Consider the following 24,916-nt stretch of genomic DNA (forward strand, 5'->3'; position numbering starts at 1 on the left):
AGCCTTGCCTGACTTATGTCCTTAGACTATCACGGCCGCAATACTGCTTCTGCTGAAACCATTGCTGCCAATTCCTAGATTGCCATTTACCAGGGATCTCAAAGGGCTTTTATAAAATGCCTAATGCTCAGCTAGCTCTTACACCTCTCTCCTTCTGAAGAAAATCATGTGGTGCTGTGTTTTGGGGACATTTTCTTTCTGCTGGGCGTCCATGGGGATGGGGGTGGTGCAGCCCTGTTCAGTGCAGGGTCCCTGCTGTCCCTGGGCCTGCTGATTCCTCTGTCCCACCCCAGTGCCCGACGGCTGTGTCTTCCACACCCCCCACTGCAAAACACCCATTGTAGCCCCAGGGTGGGATGTAGGTGGAGACCTGAATCCCACCTGCAGAACTTCTCCCCTGGAACACGGACCACGGCAGTACGTGGGGTAGATGCCTGCTTTGTTGGTGAGACTGCAGGATTGTCCAAGAATGAGACCCAAGGAGCCCCACAGCTCCCGCACTGGAGGTGTCTCCCCTGCCCTGGGTTCAGAGCAGGGCTGGAGCAGGCTCCTTCTTCTGCTTCCCCTGACCGGGAGGCTCAAAGAGATATTTCCTGAGGTGGGGTGGGGTGAAGGAGCTTTGCTGTGGCTGACACCCACACCCACTGCTCCAGGCACATCGCCCCATCCCCTCCACAGCCCATCACTTGCTGCCTGCTTAGGGGACGGGGACAAAAGGACATCTTCATCCCCATGAAGGACACTGAGGATCTGTGGAAGGAGCTGAGCACATCCATGCTGGGAAGCAGCCTCATTTGCTGCTCTGGCTGCTGTTAACACATCATCTATCCACTGAGCGTGAAAAGGGAAGCTGGTGGGGGCAGGAGGAAAGTCACAGCCACTTTCTCCCACCTCCGATTGCAGTGAGCGTGCGCTTGTGGTGGTGAAGCCTGGGATCCTCTGCGAGGCCCCTGCAGCCCGCAGCTTGCCAACACATGAAAACATAAGGGAGAATGAATCCCAGCAAACCACAGATCTGCCAAGCGAGGGTGTTCTCTGTGGAGTAGGGTGACCACAAAGTCTCAAACCATGTTCCTGCTGACAAGCTGCTGATGGACGAGTTTAGTCAGGAAGAATTTTTTCTTTCTTTGCAGAAGAAAGCACTGTTTGCTTACAAGGCAGCCAGCATGGCAATGGTCCTTGGAAGAGACTCGTGAACCGGGGTCACACAGCATTAGACCTACTCATCTGACAAGGTGGAGAAACCAGAGAAGAGAGTTCGTTCCACAGAGGGAACCCTACCTTGATGCTGGGGTTTCTGATCATACCACCCAAATGCGTGAAGGCGGCTGAGCAGGGCTGGCTTTGGGGCGCCCACCGCACCTCATGAGGAGGCGGTTTGCAGAAGAGGTTTCTGGAACAGCCCCCTCAAAGGCAGGAGATGACCACTGCGCCCCAGGGAACCCTGCCCTCACGGGGCTGTGGGCCTGAGCCGTCCTCACCAGCCATGTTACAGCCTGGCATAGGGGACACATTTATCTGCTCCCCAGCATCTGGTACCTCAGGAGCCACACATCAACGGTTCCCCTCCCCGAGCACTGCTGTAGTATAAGCACCTAATAATAAAACCCAGCTATTGTGTTCCTAAGACACCTGTCAGCCTGAGCACTAAGTGCTGGGTTAATAAATACTTGCTCAGCTATGCCTCTTCTCTGCCAATTCTCCTGGCTCTGCCTGTTTTCATTAGTATTTCTTTTCTGTGGACACTGCAATTACACTCTGTTCCTCTTCAGAGCCCTTGTTCCAGGTTCAAATAGAGAAGTGATAATGCAGGGAAGCTTTTCACATCGCTGTTTATTTTTGTCTTCTGAGTCAGGAAGATCTTTTCAGGCTGGGACCAACCCTGTTCAGTTTTGATTTGAGGAAGGACTTGGGCGGTGGGGTGGGGAAAGGGGTGAAAACTTCAGGTTCCAGCTTTTATAGTTTAAACCAGTGGGGGGGTCCTTTCTTGCTGGCTTTTGCCGAGGTCACAAGCTATGCTCCCTCGTTGGGAAGACATAAGCATGCAGTCTGTATTGCTAAGACCCATGGTAAACTATCCATCTGCCACAGCATCTGCGAGCTCCGGCACTCCCAAGCCTCTTCTGTCATTCGAATCTCTGAGCAAGAAGGAGGATTCAGCTGAACGCAGCAAATTCAAAGGCGTAACTTTTTTGTTCAAGGTTGCAATATGTTTGGAGATATTGTCCTGCCAGCAAGTCCCTGGTGCAGCATCCAGATGGTGCTCAGGGAATCCGGAGAAGGGGGGAGGTTTAATTCCTTTTTCAGGCGTGGAAAACAACTGACGATGTCACCGGAGTTATTTGCTTCTCCTGCTATTTCCCAGTGGTAACTGAGAGGGAAAAAAGTCCTCACTGAATATGTGGGATTTGACTAAATCATCGGTATTTTTAACTAAAACATAGCCAAAATTGCAGAAGAAAAAATCACAGGGGAACATAGGATGTTTCAAACTCAGTGCATTAGGAAGAACTTCAGCATTTCTTGCAGGTGATTTTTCTTCTGGTTTTGCATTTGAAGAGATTTACTTAATTTCAGATCTAGTGAGAAAAATCCTTCTTTCTATTAGTTGCTAAATATAACTTTTCATGCATCCAGGGACATGCAATGAGGTGTCCAAATAAGCCCTTACACCTTGAACTTCCTTGCCAGCAGCCCAACAGTCGCCTGGACACGTCACACTGCCTGAGTGGCACGGCATGGCCAGCTATTTGCTATTAGATCTCCAAATTGAGGGTAGCCACAACCAAAACTTGCTGCAGCAGAGGTCTCCGTACCATGGTAAATCCCAAGTCATGCCTGGAAGCTGTTTGGGTGGGCCAAAGTGACAGTGGCGGTCATTGCTGAATAGCACAGCAGGGAGGGTTGAACTGCCCACAACCTTTCCTTGGCACATGTTTGGTTTACCACATGGCCAAAGATACTTGGGGTAAGGGCCTCCATGCCCACCAGAGTCTCTTTAAGGCATGACTCAGCTGAAGTGTGTGTAGTGGGTTGGATAAACCAGCGCCTTGGCCAAGGCCTCTTCTGGTTTTCCCTAGAGCAGCAGAAAGCTCAGTTCATGTCATACATAGAGAAATGCCAAAAAGCTCTACTGGAAAAGCAAAGTCTAACCATGGGCCACACACTGAGGGGAAAGGGCACACCTCAGGGCCTCCTTCTTGCCCACCCATGACACCACCACCATCCCATCTTTCCAAACTCCCCAGCCCATCTGCCTTGAATGTACCTTGTGCCCTCCACTCCCCTGCCACTGGAAGGAAAAGCATTTTAAACACAACACAATGTGAACCATGGGATATTTTCAAGCTCTTATTCTCCCCTGGAATATTTATTTTTTCATGGGTAGCTTGTCTGTTCACCACTGCAACAAACTCCTCAGAGGAGCAGGTAGCCTCAAACCCAGAGGACTGGCTCCTGGGGCTCCCCATCCCTTTGTATGTCAACATCATTTAGTTTTGAGAAGTAGACCATGGAAAAAACAATGACACAGATTTTTTTAAAATATGAATTTTTATTTGTTTTGATTGGAGTTCGAGAGAGTGGGTAGAGTGGAAAAGCGGAGTGATTTAATTCAGTGAAGAGGTCTAGTCCCGCCTTGTGTGTTAGATCACGAGGTTAGTAGGTGGTCAGAAGAGTCCTCCTCCTCCACTCAGCTTGCTGATCTTATTCACGTAGTTCTTGTTTCTGATGTTTTCTAATCTCTCTTCAGAACTTCACTGTAATTTTTTGAGACATTTTTCTGTTGCTTTAACTTATTGAAAAAGCTAAAAGCTGAAAAAAATTGCAGGACTCAAAATCCTGCCAATTAGAATGGGCAAAATTTTTTTTTTTCCGGCAAAGGTTGAAAAATACGATTCAAAAATACAAACAGGCATTGAACATTGCACCAAAAAGCATTTGAAACACAAATCTCAGAAAGAAAGAGAGAGAAATAGAGAGAAGAAAGGTCACAGTTTCCGTGAGAAATCCCTTAAGAAAGTGGCTACCAGCTAGTCAAGAGAGAAAAGAAAGTCAACAAAAAATTTTTAAAAAAAGCTTTTTTTCCTAGTTGTTAATTATTTACAGCTGTAATAACAGGATTGTCATGCATTAAACTGCTGCTGGCTAGATTCTTTCTTATAGTGGAGTAAAGAGAGTCTCACAAGATGGAAAACAAAGCAGAAGACATACCGGGGCACAGACTGAACCTGAGGCAGTAAAAATAAGCGTATTCTCTGGCGACTTGTGGTGTACTCTTCCCCATGATGGGCTGCCCTAGCGTGATGCTAATGCCACTTTCCCACCCTGGGCACCAGCGCTGCAGTGAAAGAAGCAGCAGGTGCCCTCACCTTCAGATAGGACTTTTGCCTGTGGCTATCCCCAAGTCAGTCGACAGTGAAAATCTAGTTCATGAAGGGATACTTGTGGTCACCTGACTAGATTTGGTGGGCTGAGAAACTCCCTTGTGACAACCGAGATGAGCCCTTCAACTCTAAATACAGCCTGGAAAAGGCAATGTGGCAATGACTCAGGTTTCCCAACTCTGCCCCTACTTTTTTGTCGTTGCAAGAATGGAATCGTTCAATGTATGATTGTCGTTATGGTTGCTGGGTGCCCTGCAAAAGGACAGGAGGAATCAACAGACTTTCCAGGGGAAACACAGTGCCGACAGCAGTGTAACATGAGCCAATGGACTTATCAAGTTGGCAGGACTTTCAAGCAGCGGTGAAGCAAAGAACCAAGAGCCTCTGAAGAGTGTGGGAGCATCCTGGCTCACGTAGCAAACCTGAGACCAGGCCTCCCTCCCTAGGCAGATGGGATCATTAAAGCTGTGTACAGAGAGATCTGCACTGGTGGGCATTGGGGACAGTGCAGAATAGGAAGGAGTGGCTAGAAAATCGTATTTTGTCCTAGAGCTTCACAAGCCTGTGGTGAAGGATGACAGGCCTAATGTTAGGACTAATCCAAGCCTAAGACTCTCTGCTATTTAACGAAGCACAGGTTCCTGTGGTGGGAGGCAGACATAGACCTAGAAAGAGAACCAGCTTTGCTTATGGGAGGTGCCATCCTTCATTCTCATGGCTGGGACACCACAAGACACTGATCAGTGATCGCCGCTGACTGCGAGAACCCTTCTCCAGCAGCAGAGGAGGGAAGACAGGAGCTACGAGTGCAGTTGCAGGATCGGTGCCTATATGGTTCTCCTAAGACAGGGGGAGATGGAGGGGCGGGGAGGGGAGGGGAAGGACCTGATGCTGGGTACCATTGCTAGGGGCAGCACACTGCTCACTTACCACAGCCTCACTGCTCACAGGCTGGCCAGTATCTGTCTTTGGTCCTGCTTGTGCTGAGGTGAGATAAGGTGTGACAAGGCCTATGCTTTTGCTGACCCCTCCCACCATTAGCACGACCCACCTGGATGAGCAGCCAGCACTGACCAACTGCCAGCACCTCCCTTTGCTTTGCAGAACAGCCCAGGCTGAAGTACAGCCCCTCCCTGCGGCGTTCCCCTGGCTAGGGAAAGCTGGAATGGATCCCATCAGGTTTGGTGCTCCCTCCTGAAGCAGGTAGATACCTCACACCCCTTTGCAACGCTCAGCTACACATTCCCTGGTTTTGCTCTGGCATAAGGACTAACTGCTTATGGCATACAGCTGTTGAAAAGCCATGATGCCTTTCTGGGAACATCCCAGTGTCCGGGGCAGGACAAAGACTGTGTTGGAGAAGTTGTGACATCTGGGACTAAGTTCTCCTGAAAGGTGCTAAACAGCGCTGCCAGCAGCGTCCTTGGTCCAGGCAGCAAGCCCGCACCGAGACCCCAGCATGGAGAGAGGCTCACTTTGCTCCCTGTGCCTCCCAAAGCCATCTGAAGACTAGCGGAGAGGGACGCACCTCCTTCCAGAAGATTTACCAAAGAGAATGAGAGGGAAGTAAAATAATTGAAAGTGGCTATTTTCTCTTTCAAAGAGAGAGAGGTTTGACTTTTAGCTATAAAGAGTTTGTGAGCATAAAGATACACACACACATGCATATATATAGATATATAGATACATATATATGTAAAAACCTTTGGCTGACTGAACAATAACAAGGTCAAAAAGTAAATATTTATACCTGGAAGCCATCAATCTCATTTGTATTGTGGCCTCTTGCCAAAAATGCCTTCAGGAGTAGTTCAGCTTGATATGGAAAGAGGATTGATGAATTGTTCAGGGTTTTTTCTCTCTACTTTGACATTAATAGAGCATTTATGTTTTTATGAATGTGCCCCTCACCCTGGCTGAGCCCTCCCCACCCCCAACAGCCACCAAGGAGTCAGGGAAATGTTGCTTCTCTCCATTCTGCAAAATCCACACAGATATTTAATCGGGTGGGTTATAGTGGCCCCAGACAGACATACAATTTGGGGAAGAGAGCCTGGAATGAGGGCTGGCCTGATGCTGCCTGCTGTGATGGTGCAGTCCCACGGCCCCACGCTGGCTCTCCACCACCCCCAGGTCCAAGCATGTGGAAGTGGGGGGGCACTAGCATGTCCCTGCCAAACCGTTCCCTAAGTGAGCCCATTGAGAGCTGCCTGGTCCTCTCCCACTCATGGCACACCCTGGTAAGCTGGGAGAGCACAGTACCTGTCCTCAGTAGCCACCTGCCTTTGACCATGATCCTTCCTTCAACAGCAGCGTGTGTTTAACTGCTCTGTTCCTCCAACAGCTGTAAAGAACACTGCAAGGAGGCTGTTTCTGCAGCACCCTCCGGGGAGGCAACTGCTCCAGGTTTCTGAAGGTCTCAGAGAGGTTTTTAGTAGAACAGAGGGTCTTCCTATGTGAGGTGATTTGGAGCAAGAGAAACCCCTTCCTCGTATGTGATGCAGCCCTATAACCCTCACCAAGGGATGGCTGAAAGAAATACAAGATATGGACAGAAGAAATCAAGGCAGCGGATAAGAAATGACTGCACTTGCACCTATCCATAGGATAGGCTTGCAGAAACAGGCTGGTCCTGACCTTGTGTGCATGCATGGCTTGTGTCTGGGAACAGCAAGCATGGGGTCTGCTTGCACAAGGGGTGTCCTACAGCAAACAAAGTAGGACCCAGTGTCACTGAGATGGCGAGGATTAGGATGGGGGTGAGCTGTGCTGGCCACAGCACTTGTCTGTAAAACCCAGGGAGTGGCACAGCCAGCTTTGCTTATGTTGAGCTCTGCACAGAGGAGAGATGGGAAGCTCTGCCGCGGGTGTCACAGTCCTGCTCAGTGACGTTCCAGAAGCTTCTGAGACGTTGTGTGGGGGTGACTCCATCAGCCCTTTAGAAGAACGGGTGGCACTGAGGGACCTCTTCTGCCCCATCCCTCTCCTATTCCCCCGCAGAAATGTCACAGCACTAACATGGCACTCGCAGCCACCACATGCTGCCTGCCGTGCTTGCTTGGAGGACCTCAGCCGAACCGTCCTCTGCCTCCCCGGGGCGCAGAGCTCCTGAAAGCCGCACTGCTTTGGCCCATGTGCGGTTTCAGAGGAGGGAAGAGGCAAGCTGCCAGCACCAAAATGTCCCTCTGACATTTTCAGAAGGAATGCAACTGCAGGCTTGGACTGCACTGTGTGTGTCCCAGGTGGTGCAAGCTACAAAACAGGAGCGCAGACTGAACAGATCATTTTTATCACTCTCAAAGACTTCTAATTTCTTCCTGGGAGACTCTCATAAAGGCAGGGAGGCTTTGGACCTTGCCAGAAAAAATAAATATTAGAGTATTGAGGCTCACAGTGAAATGAAGTGCCCACTCTGCACAAGTGTGGATTAGACTATCAATGGCCACGTACAGATCTATTCCTATACAGGACCAATTATAAAAATGGAGCCCTTAGATGCTATCACAGCAAGCAGTAAACCCCAGTAATTGATGCTAGGTTAACTCTGGCCCAGTGTGCCCTTAGAAGAAGCCCCCATCAGCAACCTCGGGTTAGCTGGGAAGAAAACGTCCCAATTTGAGCTGCTGACAGATTTTTAAAAAAAAGAACATTATCTTCTCTGTGATGTCTGCTGGCAGGAGATGTTAAGCCACTTATTTATAACTATCTTCCCGAAATGCTTCCCTGCTTGGAAGCCAAACTACAAATTCTGTTTGGTTTGTTGTCTTTAACCAAAGGATGCCGGCATTTCTGCTTCCAGCTGGCAAAAAGACTTGGAGCCAGTGCCAGGCTTTGGTGGGAATAGACTTGGCTTTCAAGGCGTGCTAACACAGATCCAGGAAGGCAGCCTTTTATCAGGCAGAGAGCAAAGTTTTTTGAGTCAGGAAGAGCAAAGATGAGCCAGCAGATGGGCGTCACCATCAAGCCAGATTGGTGGGCTGTGTCCTAGGGAGGGACAAGAGTCTCAGTGTTGCAGGGAGGGAAGGACTAGGGGAAGAAACAGGCAGGAGATCCACCCTGACAGATAGTTGAGACAGATCGGATCACCTGCAGGAAGGGAGGAGGCTCAGATGATGCCCCAACGCTATGCCCGGTGCCACAGAGAGGTCCAGCCCTGGCACTTTGAGCATCACCTTGCCCCAGTGAGCCTGGGCGGCTCTGGGTGGGCAGCAAAGGCAGCACCTGCAGGTGCTCGGGCTGCTGAGAAGCCGATGGTAAGACCTGACAATTTATGGAGAGTTCTATGGAGCAGGCACCGACAGACACAGGAACATGTAGCAAGGTGATGCGCGGCAGGAGCTGGCCCTCGGGGTAGAGGAGATTTTGGGGAATGCTCAGGCAAGCAGAGGAGACCACCTCTGCACCAGGGCTAGCTCAAGTCACTGGATCCAGTATTTAAGCTTGCCTTTAATGTGATTCTGCTGGTAAACACAATATACTCTTTGTTACAATTTTATTGTGTTTGTTTTGCTTTTTATAGGGTTTCTATTCCATTCACTTTGGCCTGAGTATTATAGTGACATGAATGTTTTATAAGATACACTTCATATAGCTTGTTTAAGAAAATGACATCCAAGTAGTTTCCAAAACAAATAGCGTCACGGCCAGTTAGCGTAGCACTCCCCGACAGAAAGCCCGGGGAGCAGGAGGGCAGCAGCAGTGGCACTCGCTCCTGGAGGGGATGCTGCTGGCGTGGAGGGAGCGCAGGGTGCCTCGGTGGCCAAGGGGCAGGGGGCTGCGGCAGGGCAGTGCTGGGGTGGCCGGGCTGTCAGGGCCGGAGGGCTGCAGCAGAACCAGGAGGTAAGTTCCAGGAGGAACAAGGTGCCGCAGGTGCAAAAGCAGCTGGGATGTCCCCCCCTGTCCAGAGGAAGGGCTGGAGACAGCGCACTCTCCCTCTGCTCCTCCAACCCAACGCTGGGTGGGCTTTCCCTTCCTTGTTACCCAGCGCGGAGCCCTCGGGAATGAAAGGCACTGTAGAAATGTCATGGGCAGTTTGGGGTGCAGATGCTGCGGGGAGGATGGGGAGAGAGCTGGTTTCCTCAGCATCGCCCCACAGGGGGGGAAGTTGCCATCTCTTGCCAGATGCTGCCTGCTGGTGCGGATGCAGTCCTGCACTGAATGCACCAGGGACTGAGCTAAATGTCTCCTTGCCCCTCTCCTCGCCACAGCTGTAGGCAGGGGGAATGACTGCACTGCTGCTGAGCCAGCAAGATTGGTAAGGGATGGGCAGAACATGCACCAATGCCGCTCACACTGAAGGACAAAGTGTCCTGGCCTTCCCCACTCTGTCCTGCCATCCCCATGGATATTCCAGGTGGGACAAATCCTGTGCCTTGTGCTCAGCCCCGCTTCTGCGCAGGCAGGGGTAAACTGAGCTTGGCACAGTGGCTCGAAGCAATGCCGAAGACATCATCTTGGGGGTGCTGGGGCCTTGGCCTGGCTGCATGCACCTGAAACGTGCATGGGGGCAGCTCAGGGGGGGCAGCCGGAAGGTCGGAGGGAGGCCCAGCAAAGAGGGGATGCATTGCACCCTGGGAGCAGGGCCGATGGCAGGATCAGTGCTGGGGACAAGAACTCACCGGGCACTGGATGTCCTTCCTTGTAGCAGGACAGTGTGTCCATGGCTCCAGGCACCAGGGAAAGGGGACAGATGGCTTGAATGCCACCATCTTTTCGGTTCTTGACTGTGGTGGCTGGGAAGGGAGAAAAAACCCTCTTTCCAAGGCACTGGAGAGCCTTCCTGGGAAGAGTGTGCAGGTGTTAAGAGTTGGGTCTTAGATCTCAGTGGCTTTGTGGGATGGCAGCTGGCTCCCATGGCTCTCTGGGACAGCAGTATCACCCTGCTGTTTCAAAGATTCCCCTTCTGTTGTCCCATAGTGCTGAGGATGCTCAGCTGCATCTGTTCCCCAGGGACAGGGAGGTACCTGGGGACCGACTGTCTCCTGACCCACTGGTGTGTCTCACAGGAGACAGCCTGCACCTGAGCTGGCCTGGATCAACATTGCTGCTGCTTCATGAGCTGGAATTCCCCGGGCTGTGCTCCTCCCAGTCAGCGTGGCTTACCCAAGAGGTAGGGGATTCTCTTCCTAAATTTACCCGTGAACAACAAGATAGGACTGAGGGGTGCTGAATAGCCAAAGGAAGATGAATGGGGATCTGGAAAAAGGGACTCGGGCAGAGGAGGTGCCAAGAAGGATAAGTGGATGGGGCCAAGAGAAAGTGGTAAACCACCCATCTGAACACAAACGCTACAGCTTCCAGTCCTGATGCTGAATGCACGCAGCCTCACAGCTTCTATCTCCTCCAAGGCATTATAAAGCTCCTGTCTTGACTTCCTGACTGGCCCTGAGAAGAATTATTTCTCTGGTAGGAACCATCCCACCCTCTAAAATGAGTTGCCCCAAGAGTGCAGGATGGCAGATGGACAAGACTTTTCTTGCCTGTTCTTGTCTGGGGAGAGACATGGAGGAAACCAGCAGCTGGGTTTGATGAAGACAGAGAGGAAGAAGCCCTGTAGATACCTACAAGATGCTGCCACCCTGTTCCAGCCCTGCAATGGCTCCATGGACCATGGCAGCGGTGGGTTTGCCCTCAGCAGGCACTGGGCTATGAGCTGGCCCATGCCACGCTGCTCCCTCAATGGACCAGCTCGCCCTGCATCCACAGCCACTGAGCACAGAGCACCAGGCACTGAAGGGCAGCCTGGCTGGCTGACTGACTCTGGAGGCCTCCCCATCCTTGAGCCCAGGCCACCAGGAGCACCCACCATGCTAGGGCAGTCCACTGCAGAAGAGGAAGAGGGGGGTGGACCACAGCAGCAGCCCCCAGCAGAGTGGACAGCAGAATGGCTGTGGCATGCAGACCATGGGAACAGCAGGAGGTGGAGGAGGTGAGATGGAAGCACAGGGTGACTTGGACAGATGGGGGACAACAGACTCACAATGTTAGAGGCACAACTTGTTATGATCCTTTTTTTTTCCCCCTTTCACCATCAGAGACAAAGTGAAACTGAAGTACACAGGATTAAATTAAAATCAGTTTTGTTTACATTATAAAAGAATGATCTAATAGTAATAATAATAATAATAATAATATCATCAAATGAACAATAATAATTAAAGAAAAAGGGAAAGAAGAAAGCCCTGGAGAATTCCTGCCTGGATGGTGCTCACTGATGGAAGGTTTGTGTGACCGGTTTTATTGTTTGGGGATCATTCCCTTGATAGCTGACTCCCGGTTTACATATGTGGCCCAGTAGACTAAGTTGAAAATGGCAAAGAGGACTGGAAAGACGATGCGGGACATCTTGTCTACCTTGCTGACGCTGTTGTATGTCTTCTTACTCTCTGGGAGCTTCTCCTCTATGCGGGTCATCTTGGGAGGTACGTTGGTGGCAGTAGCAGTGGCAGCAGCACTCTTGGAGATGGTGGGCAGGCCAGGGTCCTTGGCAATGTTGAGAGCATATGTGGTGCCAACAATGTTGTAGGTGTTGTTGGTTTTCTTCGCTAATGCCACTGGCTCTTTTTTCTAGGGAAGGTGGAAGAAAAAAACAATATAGAGATGAAGTGACTGTAGAATTGCGTGGAGAACATTTTGTCCTCTCAGTTTACCTGCTTGCCTGGATGAGAAGATGGAAAAAGGTGCAAGGAGCAAGAGACCAAGAAGAAGGCATTGTGGAAGGGAAGGGAGATGTGGTGAGAAGATGGCCAGAACCTATGTCATCTGCCACTTGAGGGCTGCTGGAGCATAAGGACATGCTGGACTGGGGTGGACCAGCCTCTCCAGGTAAGCCTGGCATGTAGCATGTACCACAAAGAAGTCCTGGCCTGGCAGCTAGGTCCTGCTGCAAGTCAAAGAACTGAAGCCACATAGCTGGGTTTGTAGCCTCCTTGCAGCCCCTTAGATCAGAGTAGTGGTATAAAAAGATGTGTGCAGTTGCACTTGAGCAGTAGCTGCCCCAGATGGGCAACTCCTTGGTTGCCTGAGTGCTGTCGGGTCTATGCTGCGTGTTGCCAGGTCAGTGTAAGTGAATGCAGGCTCAAACTGCACAGACTCTTTGTTCTATCTCTCAACTGGACTGTGTTTTCTGTTGCATGTAAGGTTCAGCCATGGAGAGATGACGCAGGAATGCAGTCTTTAGAAAAGAATGACATCCTTTGTGGTCATCCTGGGGGACAAACTTGATTTTCTGCTTCCTGGGTCAGGGGAGAGGAAGAGACATCACAGAGGATTATAGTTTTTTTGTAGCAGAAAGCCAGTGGCTTTAAGGATGTGGGTGAGAGCATTGCGATATTTTTTTGCCATATCACACACTTCCTCAGTGCCCCGAATACCTCACAATTTACCATCATGATGTACAAAATGGGACCCTTTAGAACACCTCATTACCTACTCAGGTAAGCCACAGAACGGATTGAAGGCATTTGCACTAACCCTGCATTTCAGGATTGCTCAACACAGCACTATAGGGCAGAGGTAAGCCTTTTATCCTGCCTTCATATCTAAGGGTTGCTGCAAATCAAAGGAGGTAAGTGCACCCCTCCCACAAGGCTCCAGGGACAGCCATGCTGCCCGTGCTGAAGGGAAGAGAGCTTGCATAGCAAACGGCAAAAGAGGCACTTACGTGTCAGACATGATGTACTGAAGGACGATGGAAGATGATGAAGAGAGACAGTTCAGATGTTAATGGACATGAGTGGACAGGAAGACAGAGCTAGGAAGTGATGACAGGTGTTGCCCCCACTCTGGGGATCTTCCTGCTGCTGTCAGGGACCTGAGACCAGCTGCACCATATGGTATAAAGCAATCCAGGTCTACCAGGAGAAGCCCACAGAATGAAATCTATTCACGTGCAGACATCAGGCACTCTACACGTCCCAGCACTCGTATTCCATGCAGTGTCCACTGTAATTACACCAAGAGCTAGCATTAGACACAGCAATGACTCATGGTGGGAATCTAGTATCTAAACTCAGAACAAAGTGTGCCTTTGGATTTCATTTTCTGTTAAAAAGCAACCGAAACACAAGGTAAGACTCATCCAGGCATTTCTCAGGGGTGCTTGGCACAGTCTTGAATGTATGTGTGAGGGAACCACGTACAAAGTGATCATCAGGAGAAGAGGCGAGTGTGCAGCCAGCGGGTCCTGTTCATCTCCCCACCCAAGCCTGGGAATTGGTAACAGCCAGCGGGGTAGCACTGGGAGTTAGAAAGGCCAGATTTGCCCAGTCTGCTCTGCAGAGATATTCCAAAGACTTTAGCTTTCATGCTGTACTCCCATTTTAAATGTTTCTACAATCACTACGGATATTTCTGGTTACCTTAGGAAATGAATTTTCCACAGTGATTTTCAGAGGGACACTAAAAGCAGACTTCTGTGCAATCTTGAAACTCCTCTCCAGTAACATCATAGCCAGGCCTGCAGTCTCATAATAATGCCATCAATTACAGAAATTAACTTGCTGTTAGAAGGAGGTCTAAAAGTCTTCAGACTCCAGATCAGACTAAACCACTGATCAGATCATATTCATAGTCTTTTATGGGAGAGGGTGTTATGATCTTTAACGATTAACTGAGCGACTGATTTCTTCAGTCATTAGAGCCATGTTAACTTGTATCCCCGCACAGCAGGTGAACTTTTCCTGCTAAAGAGCTGACAAGAAGCAAATAAAGGACTAAAGATGTTTCACCTTCTAAAACATTTAAATATGCTTAAGTATGATTACTTACTAACACAGCTACGGGAGGTAATAAAATAATTAATAATCAGTAATGAAATGAAAACCAGATTGTCGTTCACAGAATGTAATTTGAAGTGCCCTGTGATTATTTTAGTATTAATCAGCCACATTATTTGTTACAGGAATAAGATGACTCCAAGTGGCATGACATTTTTAACCTGGCTAGCTTTTCTGCCCCAGAGTTTGGAAAGTGGATCTGTCTTGCCTGGCCAAACGCCTCTGAAAATAGCAGGCTGAAATGGAGTAAATTCAGGCAAGTATGAATACTGTGGGTGGTGGGAGCAAGCTACTGCTCTTAGTAGTGTGATCCAGAGCCCTCAAGCATCAACTAGGGCTTCTCTGGCCCTCAGACCAGGCTGTTCAGGCCATGCAGAGGCTTATTCTCTCGATGTGCTCTGCTCCCAAGATGTCAGAAAAAATGGTTCAGCCTGAAGTTTACTGGGCTGTGCTTTACAAATAAGTGTTTCAAGCAGGATTTTGACAATCAAACAAAGCAAAATGTGCTTATTGCTGTCAGCTGCAGAGTAGCTTTCTGCCTTCCTCCTACTCTGTGAGTAGTTCCATGTCCTACTGAAACAGAAGGAAAGAGTGGAAAAACAGGAGAAAACCCCCAACATTTGCTTTGAAATCTTGTCCTATTTAGAATGTCTATGTTGCAAAGAAATCCCTGCATTTATGGCCCAGTTTGGGCACAGAGAGATTAAACCACTGCACAAAGCTGTCCCTGTGCTGCTCTCCTGAGGGAAAAACTGTGAAAGCTGGTCTAGAGATACATATGTTCCCTGGATATTGCAGTCTGACAAGTTCTTCCACAACACACATACTGGAAAATAATAGCATTTTTGTTAAATACTCTTGCCTTCAAGCCTCTCTGTTGAGGACCTAATGGCTGAACCTCTAAATTATGGGAACTATTGGTTCTGCCTGTGATCTGTTGGAGATTTAGTTCTCTGCACCTGCTCCTTGGCTAGAAATTTGGGTTGGAAGCGCTATCCCTCTGACACGTCACTCTGAAAGTCACCATCACTAATATTTGCAGTACTTGAGAAATGCAAGGTATCTGCCACTTGCCAGTCTAGAGAAAACTCACGTTAATGACCTCCAAGCAGCTCTAATCTCCAACACACTTGTATCCTATAATTCAAAGCCCAGCAACTGCAGTTGCGGTTCCAGCAAACATGTCACTCCTTCCTCATGCCAGCCAGTGTTCCCCTCTGCAGTGTGCCAGAGACTTGATCCTACCAGAGAATAGCAGCAAAGCGTTTTACACTGAGATGCCTGTACCCTGAGCTCAGCCAAATGCTCTGAATGATGCAATCTTGTGTTAACAGATAACCTACATCAGTCCCAGGTTACTGTCAGCTGCTGGCATAACCTTTGGCATCACTTGTCCCTCCCATCTCTTCATTCAGATCGTGTGGGACTGAGCCCATGATCTCATGCAGAGACATGGTGTTGGAGGCCAAAGTGGGTTTAAGTAAGTGTATTCCAACGATCCAAAGCATCTTCCACCCTGAGGAACAAGCAACACTTTTTTGCAGGGAACTCCCTGGTAAATGTCATCCTTGCAGACTTCATGAATTTCCTGGTGGTGGTCACTGTTAATGGCTGTCTCCCCGGATCCTCAGGAAATGACCTTGTTGGCTCCAGAGATGGCCACCCCTACGGTTGGGATGGATGGGATGGATGGATGGGTGGATGGATGCGTGGGATGGGACGGATGGATACCAATGTTCAGACACAGCCCTTCTGTCCTGAAGTGGATCCTTTGAACAAGATATTTTGAAGATGCTGGAGATAGGGAACTTTGCTGGCTCGAACGACTGCCATCTCCCACTTTCCTCCTCCTGATGTTTTTTTAAAAATCATCTTTACTAACAAGTTTTCCACATTGGATCCAGATACGTCTCTCCAATTTGATTTACACCTCTAGGTTGGTTGCAGCCACTCTGCCATACAAAAAGAGAGGAAATCCTTCATCCACAATTAGTGACTACTGGTGGCAGGCAGGGAAGACTTGGAAAATCTTTGGGTCTGAGAAGCATTAGTCAACCCTTATCAGAGCCCGTGATAAAGGCAGTTTTTAGTACATCTATGGTAAATCTGCCTACCTTTTATTAGAGGAGAACTCAGAGAACATGCAGAGTAGCTCCCGGCTAGAACCAGAACCCAACTGTGGCTATAACCAGAACATCATCATGATCACTGACAATGCAGAGATCAGCCATTCACCAAGGTCAGCCCATCATGTTAGATTCTACCTTAAAAAATGCTCTGCTCCCATCTAAACCGATGGGTCGGCTGAAGCGGAGAAAGGAAGAATGGAACCAGCCCTGAGGGAGTGAACATGCTGAGTTCCTGTCAGCAACCAGCAGCTTTTGCAAGGTAGTGATTTCTTTCAAATGGGATGGGAAGCATTGCTGCTGCCTACATTTGAGGTGAGGGAAGGGCTGATGCTTATTGATTTTTTTTTCACGTTCATGCAAGGAAACAATCAAACCTGGAGTGAGGATCCTTGCCATCACATCAATAAAAAGCATTCTTTTTGGCTGTGAGGAAGGCTCTCCAGAGACCAGGGCTCAGCCTGGGCTTGTCACTGGTAGTTTTACTCCTGGTACAAACACTTTAAAATGCCAATAGTTACTCTTCTGCCTCCTCTTTCTTTTGTGGCTTCAACCAACTGGCTTGTCAATTGTTTCAAGAAGAGCTAATTAAAGGCTGAAACTGAGCCAATGAGGCACCTTCATTGAGTGGCAAATTCACTGCTTGTAAATATTCAATGGAACAAAGATGTAAAAGCAAATCTGGTGACACCTTGTAACCCCAAGCTCCCTGAAAGCCCACCACTCTTGAGGGAGCTCTCTGAGACACAGAGGCCAGGAGTGGGTTAGCCTTCTATGATACAGATCAGGCTTAGCTTGAAAAAGCATCCACAAAGTTGGAGTCCTTCCTGATTCTCCAGCCTGATACCAATTGCAGTGAACTCACAAAGAGCACTGCCTCTGAAATATTCCTGGTCCTCCTGATTTGTTTTCTGGTTTGGTTACCACGTGTGCAAACATTGTGAATGCTCTTACCCTATTGTTTCAGCACTGTTAGCCTTGCAGTGCTGGATCAATGAATAAATTAAGGAGCATGCTTCTTCTATGACAAACTGAAGCTCTTGAGCCTTTGCGGCTTTTGCGGCTGTGCCCAGGTCACATAATTGCCCAAGGCTGTGTGAATCCTGACTTTGTGCTGATTTGTCCAACCCTGAAAGGGACATGGTTGCTTTGAGGACCTGTTTTGATCCTTTGCTCATGCCAATGACCCAGGAAAGGCTTCTCTCATCTCTAGAGGTGAGATTAGCGTTATTGTTCACGATGGAAGTAGAAGACCACCAACTGGCCTCCTGTGGAGCCTTTCTGCCATGAGTCTGTCGCTCAGACCACAGCTGCAAAACCAAACAGATAGAGAGAGTCCAGGAAACACAAGAGAGAGGCATTCAACACCCAGTGATGGCTGTGGCTCTCCATAAGGCCTTTCTTCTGCTTTGACCTCCATAACAGAGAGATGACTGGCTGTTGTCTTCCCAAAAGTTACTGCAATTCTGCCACGTATTTGCACACAGCCCCACAACAATTTTAAACAACACATTAAAATGCAAAGGAGAAAAATATAAAGGCTCCAGAAGCAAGAACAAGGACAAAGCTGATTTTCAAATTGATTCAATAAATATAAACAAGGAGCAGCATGCTACAGTAAGCGATTTCTCTGTACAGACGAGATTAAATCAGTCAGGAGGGAGGGGGCACAGGCAGGGGTAGCGGTAGCTGTCAGGAAGGAAGCTGCCAGAGAGGCTGATCCTGAGTGAGAAGGGAAAATGTGGGTGATGCCAAGGCCCTAATTTACTGCCAGTTGCTGTTTCTGATTGCTTGCTTCCCACCCACCCTCTTTGCCCGAGCTTACAAAGCAGCAGCTGCCGGCAGCTGTGGGCAACAGCACAAGCGTTAGAGCTCCCCACTGCTGCACCACACTTACCCGTGCCAGGGCAGAGCCACAGTCGGGGTTACGAGCCGCAGGGGACGCACCAGAGTGGGACTGTCTCCACTGGTGGGGCATATTTGGGTTTGTGTGGCATGCCAGCAACATGGAGCGGGGCATTTATGGGTTGGAGGGAGAAGAAAGGAAAGAAGATACCACCAGCAGATCAAGACCAAAACATGCAGGCGTTCACATTTCCACCGGCAAATGGTCATGCAGAAGGACAGAGGGAGAAATGAGCAGTCATGCTTGGGTGTCCTCCAGCTAAGCACAGCAACCAGCCCTCCAAGCCCTTCCTCCCTCGACCCTCAAGAACCGCTCCAGTTGAGACCTGAGCTGGGGACCCCAGTAAGTAGCATCCAGCCTCCTGGAGTGCTGCGGGGCTGCATGTTACCCACTCCTGGCCCCAGCGCAGCTCTCTCGTGCAGCGTTTCTTCACCACCCCCTCCTCCCTGGCCTTGGCCACAGGGCTGACCTTCATCTCTTGGGCCTCCAGCACCTTCTTGCCATCCCAAGCCCAGCTGCGCTTGGTAAAGTAGTTGACGGTGGCAAATTCGATCAGCGCAGAAAACACAAAGGCGTAACAGACGGCTATGAACCAGTCCATGGCCGTCGCGTACGCCACTTTAGGTAAGGAGTTTCTTGCGCTGATGCTTAGTGTGGTCATGGTGAGGACAGTGGTGACACCTGTGGAAACACAGCAGGAGACAAGGATGCTCTGAGACTATAAGCTCACACCCACCCAGTTTCTTCTCGAACCACACAGTTGGCATTTCCATCATGCAAATTTAGGAGCCATCCTCTCAGCCGAGTGGCCCACATTCCCACTATAATTAAGGGACCCTTACCCAGTACAAGTCCGTGGTGCAATTCATAGAATGACTTAACAGTCCAGGTTGGAAGGGAAGTCAGCTTGTCCAACCCCTGCTCAAGTCTGGGCCAACTTCAGGTTGCTCAGGGCCTTCTCTGGTTCAGTTTTGAGTATCTCCAATTCATATAATCAATGGTAAACACCTGCATCTGGATGAGATTAATCTTCCCCAAACTCCATCAACTAGATCTCTGCTCACTATGAGTCCTAGCTCATAGGTAGGCACGCGCATTCAGCTCCTCATCTCCTAGTAGGATAAGTTGTGTGATGCTAGACCCACCTCCTTCAAGTAGAATATGCCACGGAAAAGCCTCTGGTTGCTTTTGCAATAAAAAATAGTAATAACAGTAAAAAATAATAAAATAGCAGTAAAAAGGACAGCTAGATGGTTGGGAACTTCATGGGGGACCAGAAACTGGCCACTCATTCAATGTGGTTCTCTCAACATTTTGGAAATAGTGTCTTGTGACCTGCCTGGATGGACACCTGGGATCCTGGGTCCTGCTGGCATGGCCAAGCACCCAGCAGTGGCTCAAACTGCCAGAATGAATGTCACAATGATTTATCTTTATAAAATTATCTGTTGCAAAATGCCTTTCAAAGCTTTTTTCATTAAGGCAAGCAACCCTTGCTATCCATTTTCCCCAATAATGTGCTTTTCAATTAAAAATGCATTAAAAACATTATAAAAATATTGACTAATTTTCACTTCCCTTAAGCCATACTCCTGGTAATTGAAGAGTTTCGACAATATTGTTGACAACACTTTCTGAGGGGCAAAAAAAAAAGGAATAAACAATTGAAGTTCTCATTATTTTCTTAATAGGAAAGCAAGGCAATTTGTGAGTAAAGACATTTTTCACAAAGGTAGGTTTTAATTTTTCAGTCAGCTCTTTCCTGCTCAATCGGAGCTGCTACTCGAGGAAACCTGTCTAATTGCAAATCTCAGGACAACATAGGAGGGAATCAAATATCCTCAGAGAAGGGCTCACTCCCGGTGTCAGGGATGCAGAGATACTCCAGAACCACTACAGATGTAAGAGCCCACCTGGGGCATGAACAGACACGGGGTTCGGCTGCGCACTCTGGGGTTTAGTTGCAAATTATTCACAGACAGACGAGTGAGGAAAGTTCACCAGTGACTGTATGCCTGAGCTGGTCCTATTTTCCACGTGATTTCTGTCTGAGCCCCCCCTTTTCCATTCTGTTGGATGCAAACACCAAAAAGTGGGTGCTAAGGGGCTGCACCCCCTCTTCCTCACTGTTATCACTGTTCAATGCAGCAACGGCAGGCTGGATCACACAAACCAGTTTGGTCACACTAGCTGACCAGTTCCCCACAGCCGCACTCTGCTCCGGGGATCACTGTAGGATTTGCCTCACCGGGGAAGGGAAGGCAACCTGATCCTAACCGGGAGAACCTGGGGTCAACTGTAAATTTGAAAGCTTGTTCATGACCTAAATTTCACAAGTCCCAGTGAACACAAAAACCATAATGATTCCCTTCTAGCTCATTTAGAAGGATGCAGAACTACCTGTGACCATCCCTGCATCCCATTCCAGTCCACAGCACAGGAACAAGGTCCAGGCCTGCAGAGAGGGTCGGGAAAGGAGGACATCAGCCTTGCTGGGTTTGTGGGATTATTTCCATCAGGACTCTCGCTGCAGAGAAAATGCTTCATGATCTTTGAAACCACACCACTTTCTGTCTTATTCAAAAACACGAGCAGGTGGTACCATGTATCCCCTCTCTGCTTGGTTTCTTTCGTCCAATACACTCTTTGTTAAGTGGTATCTGCTGAGCACTGTTATTTCCAGGAAATACAATCCTGCAGCATCACACCTTGTCTGTGAGTGTGTGTGTGTGAACTAAAGGTCTTGGCAGGAAAGCAGAAAGCAATTCTGTTATTAAATGTTTGTAAAAGCTATTAATATACGTGCAATTCCAGTCTGACACCTTGCCTTGGAGAGAGCATCTGAAGCCAGCTGAAGAAAATAATAACAATATATTTACCACGCAGTTATAGTGCCTCAGCCCAGTTATGTGGAGCTCTGACCAGGGGCACATCAGCAATTTCAAAGGTAGAGCTTTAAATGCCTCCCCATGTACTGATCCTCTCCTCCATTCAAAAGCCAATATAGATAAGCAGACACAGCCAAATGCATATAATTAGATGATCGATACCTTGATTACTGTTAATATTTATGGCTTGGCTTATAGCAGAAACATGGACAGAAGTATTTGTGCAGTGATTCAGTGGAAGCAGGGGCACTGGGAAGACAGTGAGAGCTGTTCTGGGAAATGGCCAGCTTCACTGATTCTGGTCGAGGCCTGGAGCAGACCAGCTCTGATGCTCAGTCTATTTGCTGTCATTTGTGGTGCCTTCCTCCCCCAACCTGAGAGGATGCCCCATGCTCCCAGACTCACCAAAAACCGTTCGAGCAGGAACAGACTCCCTGTTAAGCCAGAAGGAGACCTGGGACAGGATGACCGTCATGATGCAGGGTAGGTAGGTCTGGATCACAAAGTACCCAATCTTCCTCTTGAGGTGGAAGTGTGTGGTCATGACGACATACTCCCCTGCAGAGACAGCCCGTTAGAGATGCTGAGCCACCAGTGCTTTCCAGGATGGGGCCAGCTGACCACCAATCCATCTCTAAACCACTAAAGATCTGTCCTGAGCAAACCTTCAAGTCCTTAGATGGAATTGCAGTGTGTGTGTCTGATATTGCTGCTGGCTGGCATGCCTTGGCATCTGACAGTGCTGCAGGCCACCCTAAAGCTGTGTGAAGGAGGGGTGCATGCTGCAGCACACTGTCAGCACTGACTTTGCACGTCCTGCACTCACACACACGCACACAACTGCTGGGCCATGCCAGGAGCGTGCCCCAGTGCAGCTGGGGTGACTTCCACATAGCATTTGTCCTTTCACAACGCTTCTCTGGAGACCTCATTAATTCACTAGAAAACTGTTGTGGGACAAAGGCAAATCAGCACCAATAAGCAGCCAAGCAATAGACTTTTCTTGTTTCATCCCAGGCACAAGATGCCTCTGGGGGTCTCTCCTGACCCAGCTCCCATTCCTTTGCTGCTCCAGCCCAGGAAGCCGAGTTGTGGGTAAGATCCCTTAAGCCTAGAGACACTAACAGTGCTTCAGTAGGATTTCAGGACAAAAGATTTTATTTGCTCTGACGATCCTGAAAATATTCCACCTTTCCTCTCTGTAACCATCTCAAAAATCAGAGCAAGTTCTGTTGTTAAAGGTCTGGGCTGCAAACCAGTTGTCCCTATTTTGCCTCAGTGACCTATTCCTCCCCTTAAAGCTTTGGATATTTTGTTGGATTTTTGTGCCTTTTTGTTGTGAACGTGACTTTGGTAAATCATTACACAGAGGAGCCTTTAGCAGCTTTCTTGCCACCTCAGGTTATTCATCTGTACATTTTACTATAACTTAAGTAGAGAGATGGGCCAGATATTATGACATCTAGTTCCCTGGACTCCCCACATTTCCCCAAGGGAGGTGATATGAGTTGTTACAGACAGACACTATTAATATCAAGTGCACCAGAGAGGAAATATCCTCAAATGAGAGAACTACTGGTGCATACAGAGGGAAAAAAAAAAAAGAAAATAAAAGAAAAGAAGAAGGATGAGACACACACATGAGATAACAGAAGCTATCAGTACCTGGATTCCAAGGAGAAGGGAGGAGCAGCAGATGGGAGAGAAAGATGATTAATATTGGTCATTAATCAGCGGAAACATTTGTTTGGGATAATCTTCTATTAGCTGTGATAGTATTTGTGTAAGCAGATGCAGTGAAAATCACACTGAACATTATGTGCATTCACCTCCCCTGCCTGCAGTGCTCTCCTGAGGGACTGTAAAGGGATCCAAGACAAATGAACCCACAGTACCAAGAACCAGCTGAGCAAGGTGGGGCAAATCTTCCACACAACAGATCATTTTTAGATGTTAGAAAGGAGTTTTCTAGACGGTATGTGCGATAAGGCTTTCAGTGGAAACCACTGAAAGCTAAACCCTTTATGCCTCTTGGTGACTGCTCCAGGTATCCTCAGACATATTCTCCAACAGCATGTGACTTGGGAAGTACTGTGGTGCTCACTGACCACACGTACTGCCTCTCTAATCATGCCAGATCACAGCATTCAAAGCCCATGGGTTCATCTCATCTGACAGTGTGCTCGGTCCACGCGTCGCATCGTGGTCCCACAAGTACCTGTGCTGGATCGAACCATCTCAGTCCCAACAACATGGCCCAGCAGGTCATACTGGTTCAGGCGAGATCCACCCTTCGCTACTTCCACTGATTTATCCTTCCCCAGTGTCCAGGTGTAGATCACCTCCGTCTTTGTGTAGGCATCTGTGGAGGAGAAAGAAGAATGAAGTTTGTGCTTCTGCCTGACCTAAAATCTACCAAAATTAGCCTGTAGCCAAATTAATCCCTTCTGTGCATTCCTCAGAGCCACATGGCTGAGCGCAGCCAAGCACGGCCAGAGACCGAGGCAATTCAGCAACTGTTAAATCGAATGAGCAAAAAGGAGCTGGGGTTTTCAGAAGGGAGCTGGAAGAAGGGGCAGAGCACTGTCGCTGAGAGACACGCTGTCCAGACCAGCTGGCTGCCGGGGCAGCAGGACAGCCACAGCCCTGCCATGCCAGGGACCGGGAGAGCCACGCTGACAGCTAGCTGGCAAGAAAGGCTAAATGCAAAAGGGGTTGAATTTTAGGTTAAGGAGAAAAGGGTTAAAAATCTTTACCCTCGCTCAGAAGCAACCCTGTCCCAGCCTTTTGGCTTTAGAGGTGGTGTGCCCTCCCACCAAGATGCTTTTTTTCCTGCACAACCCTATGTTTGCTGGCCTACAGGCCAAGCTGCCGGACAGCGAGGGAGGGCAGTGCTGAGGGAAGCCTCTGGACTGCTGCCTGGGGCAGGGCTGGGCTCAGGGCCAGGGCATCCTTCCAGGAGCTTGAAAGGTCCCCTCTCCATCCCACCCGCCCAGCTCCCGATATGCGAACACCTCTCTCTAACACATACAGTCACCATCACCTTCACAAGCCTTTGTGGCCAAACCCCTGCTTGTCCTCATAGCCACTCCCTTTCCCAACAGGACCTGCATGCTTTGGGCTTTGCCAGCCCTATGGTACACAGGAATTGAGGCTCTCCAGACTCTACTAGGAGCTGCTTCTCCCCATAATGCCCAAGTGTCCTGTCCATACCCACTTTGAGCCACTCTGGCAAGAACAAAGTTCACTAAAACAAGTTATTAATTCATTTTTACCACCAGCTTCTCATATAAAGACATTAAAGAGTTCTTTGACTGGGGTCAAGTCAAGCAACAGGTCAGGTCTACAACAAAAATGGCTCAGCTCCTTCTTTGTGGAAGAATGTCCTGAGACAAACAGATTTCTCTGATCTTTCTAAAACAACCACCATTATCCCTGCACTGTAGGTTTTGGCAAACCTGTTAAATACTAAGCAAGCGCTATGCAAAGTGGGGGGGCTGGTTTTGGTGATCAGCCAATGTTTCTCAGCACACCAGCGTGCTGCCTAAGCACTTCTGACGCAGGCTGGCACCTCTCATCTGATGTGGAATGCTCTGCTTTTCCAACCCTTCCTTCCAGCTCTCAACATGCTTCTGGAAACCTCTATCCTCCTTCAGGCTTGGGTTTGTACAGCTCTGCCAATGCTCTTTCACCTTGAAGGGCAGCATCTTCTGTTTCAGTAGGTCACGGTTCACCCACTGCCACTCTCAGTCTACAAATCAAACTTGCCCGCAGTTTCATTGCCATCAGCCCTGAAAACACAGTTGTCTACGTATCTGGTCGTCTGGGACAGAAG

The 24,916-nt window shown here is 48.9% G+C and overlaps 1 protein-coding gene across 5 annotated transcripts in view; it reads right to left on the reverse strand.

Annotated features, from left to right (window-relative positions):
* Positions 1-3,565: 3,565 nt before the first annotated feature.
* Positions 3,566-24,916, reverse strand: part of LOC141964435 (gamma-aminobutyric acid receptor subunit alpha-3) — a 77,520-nt gene continuing 56,169 nt past the window's right edge. For 3 of the 5 annotated variants that reach the window (XM_074914798.1, XM_074914799.1, XM_074914802.1), the window contains 4 exons: positions 23,300-23,443; positions 21,487-21,639; positions 18,663-18,874; positions 3,566-11,951 (listed from right to left, as the gene is read on the reverse strand). In XM_074914798.1, the coding sequence (XP_074770899.1) occupies positions 11,622-11,951; positions 18,663-18,874; positions 21,487-21,639; positions 23,300-23,443 (839 nt within the window). In that variant the 3' untranslated portion in view covers positions 3,566-11,621. Of the gene's footprint in view, positions 11,952-13,258; positions 13,329-14,113; positions 14,117-18,662; positions 18,875-21,486; positions 21,640-23,299; positions 23,444-24,916 lie in introns of those variants that run through there. The other 2 variants (XM_074914800.1, XM_074914801.1) reach the window with 2 other exon arrangements.

Source organism: Athene noctua, chromosome 11 (assembly GCF_965140245.1).
Source record: "Athene noctua chromosome 11, bAthNoc1.hap1.1, whole genome shotgun sequence".
NCBI lineage: Eukaryota > Metazoa > Chordata > Aves > Strigiformes > Strigidae > Athene > Athene noctua.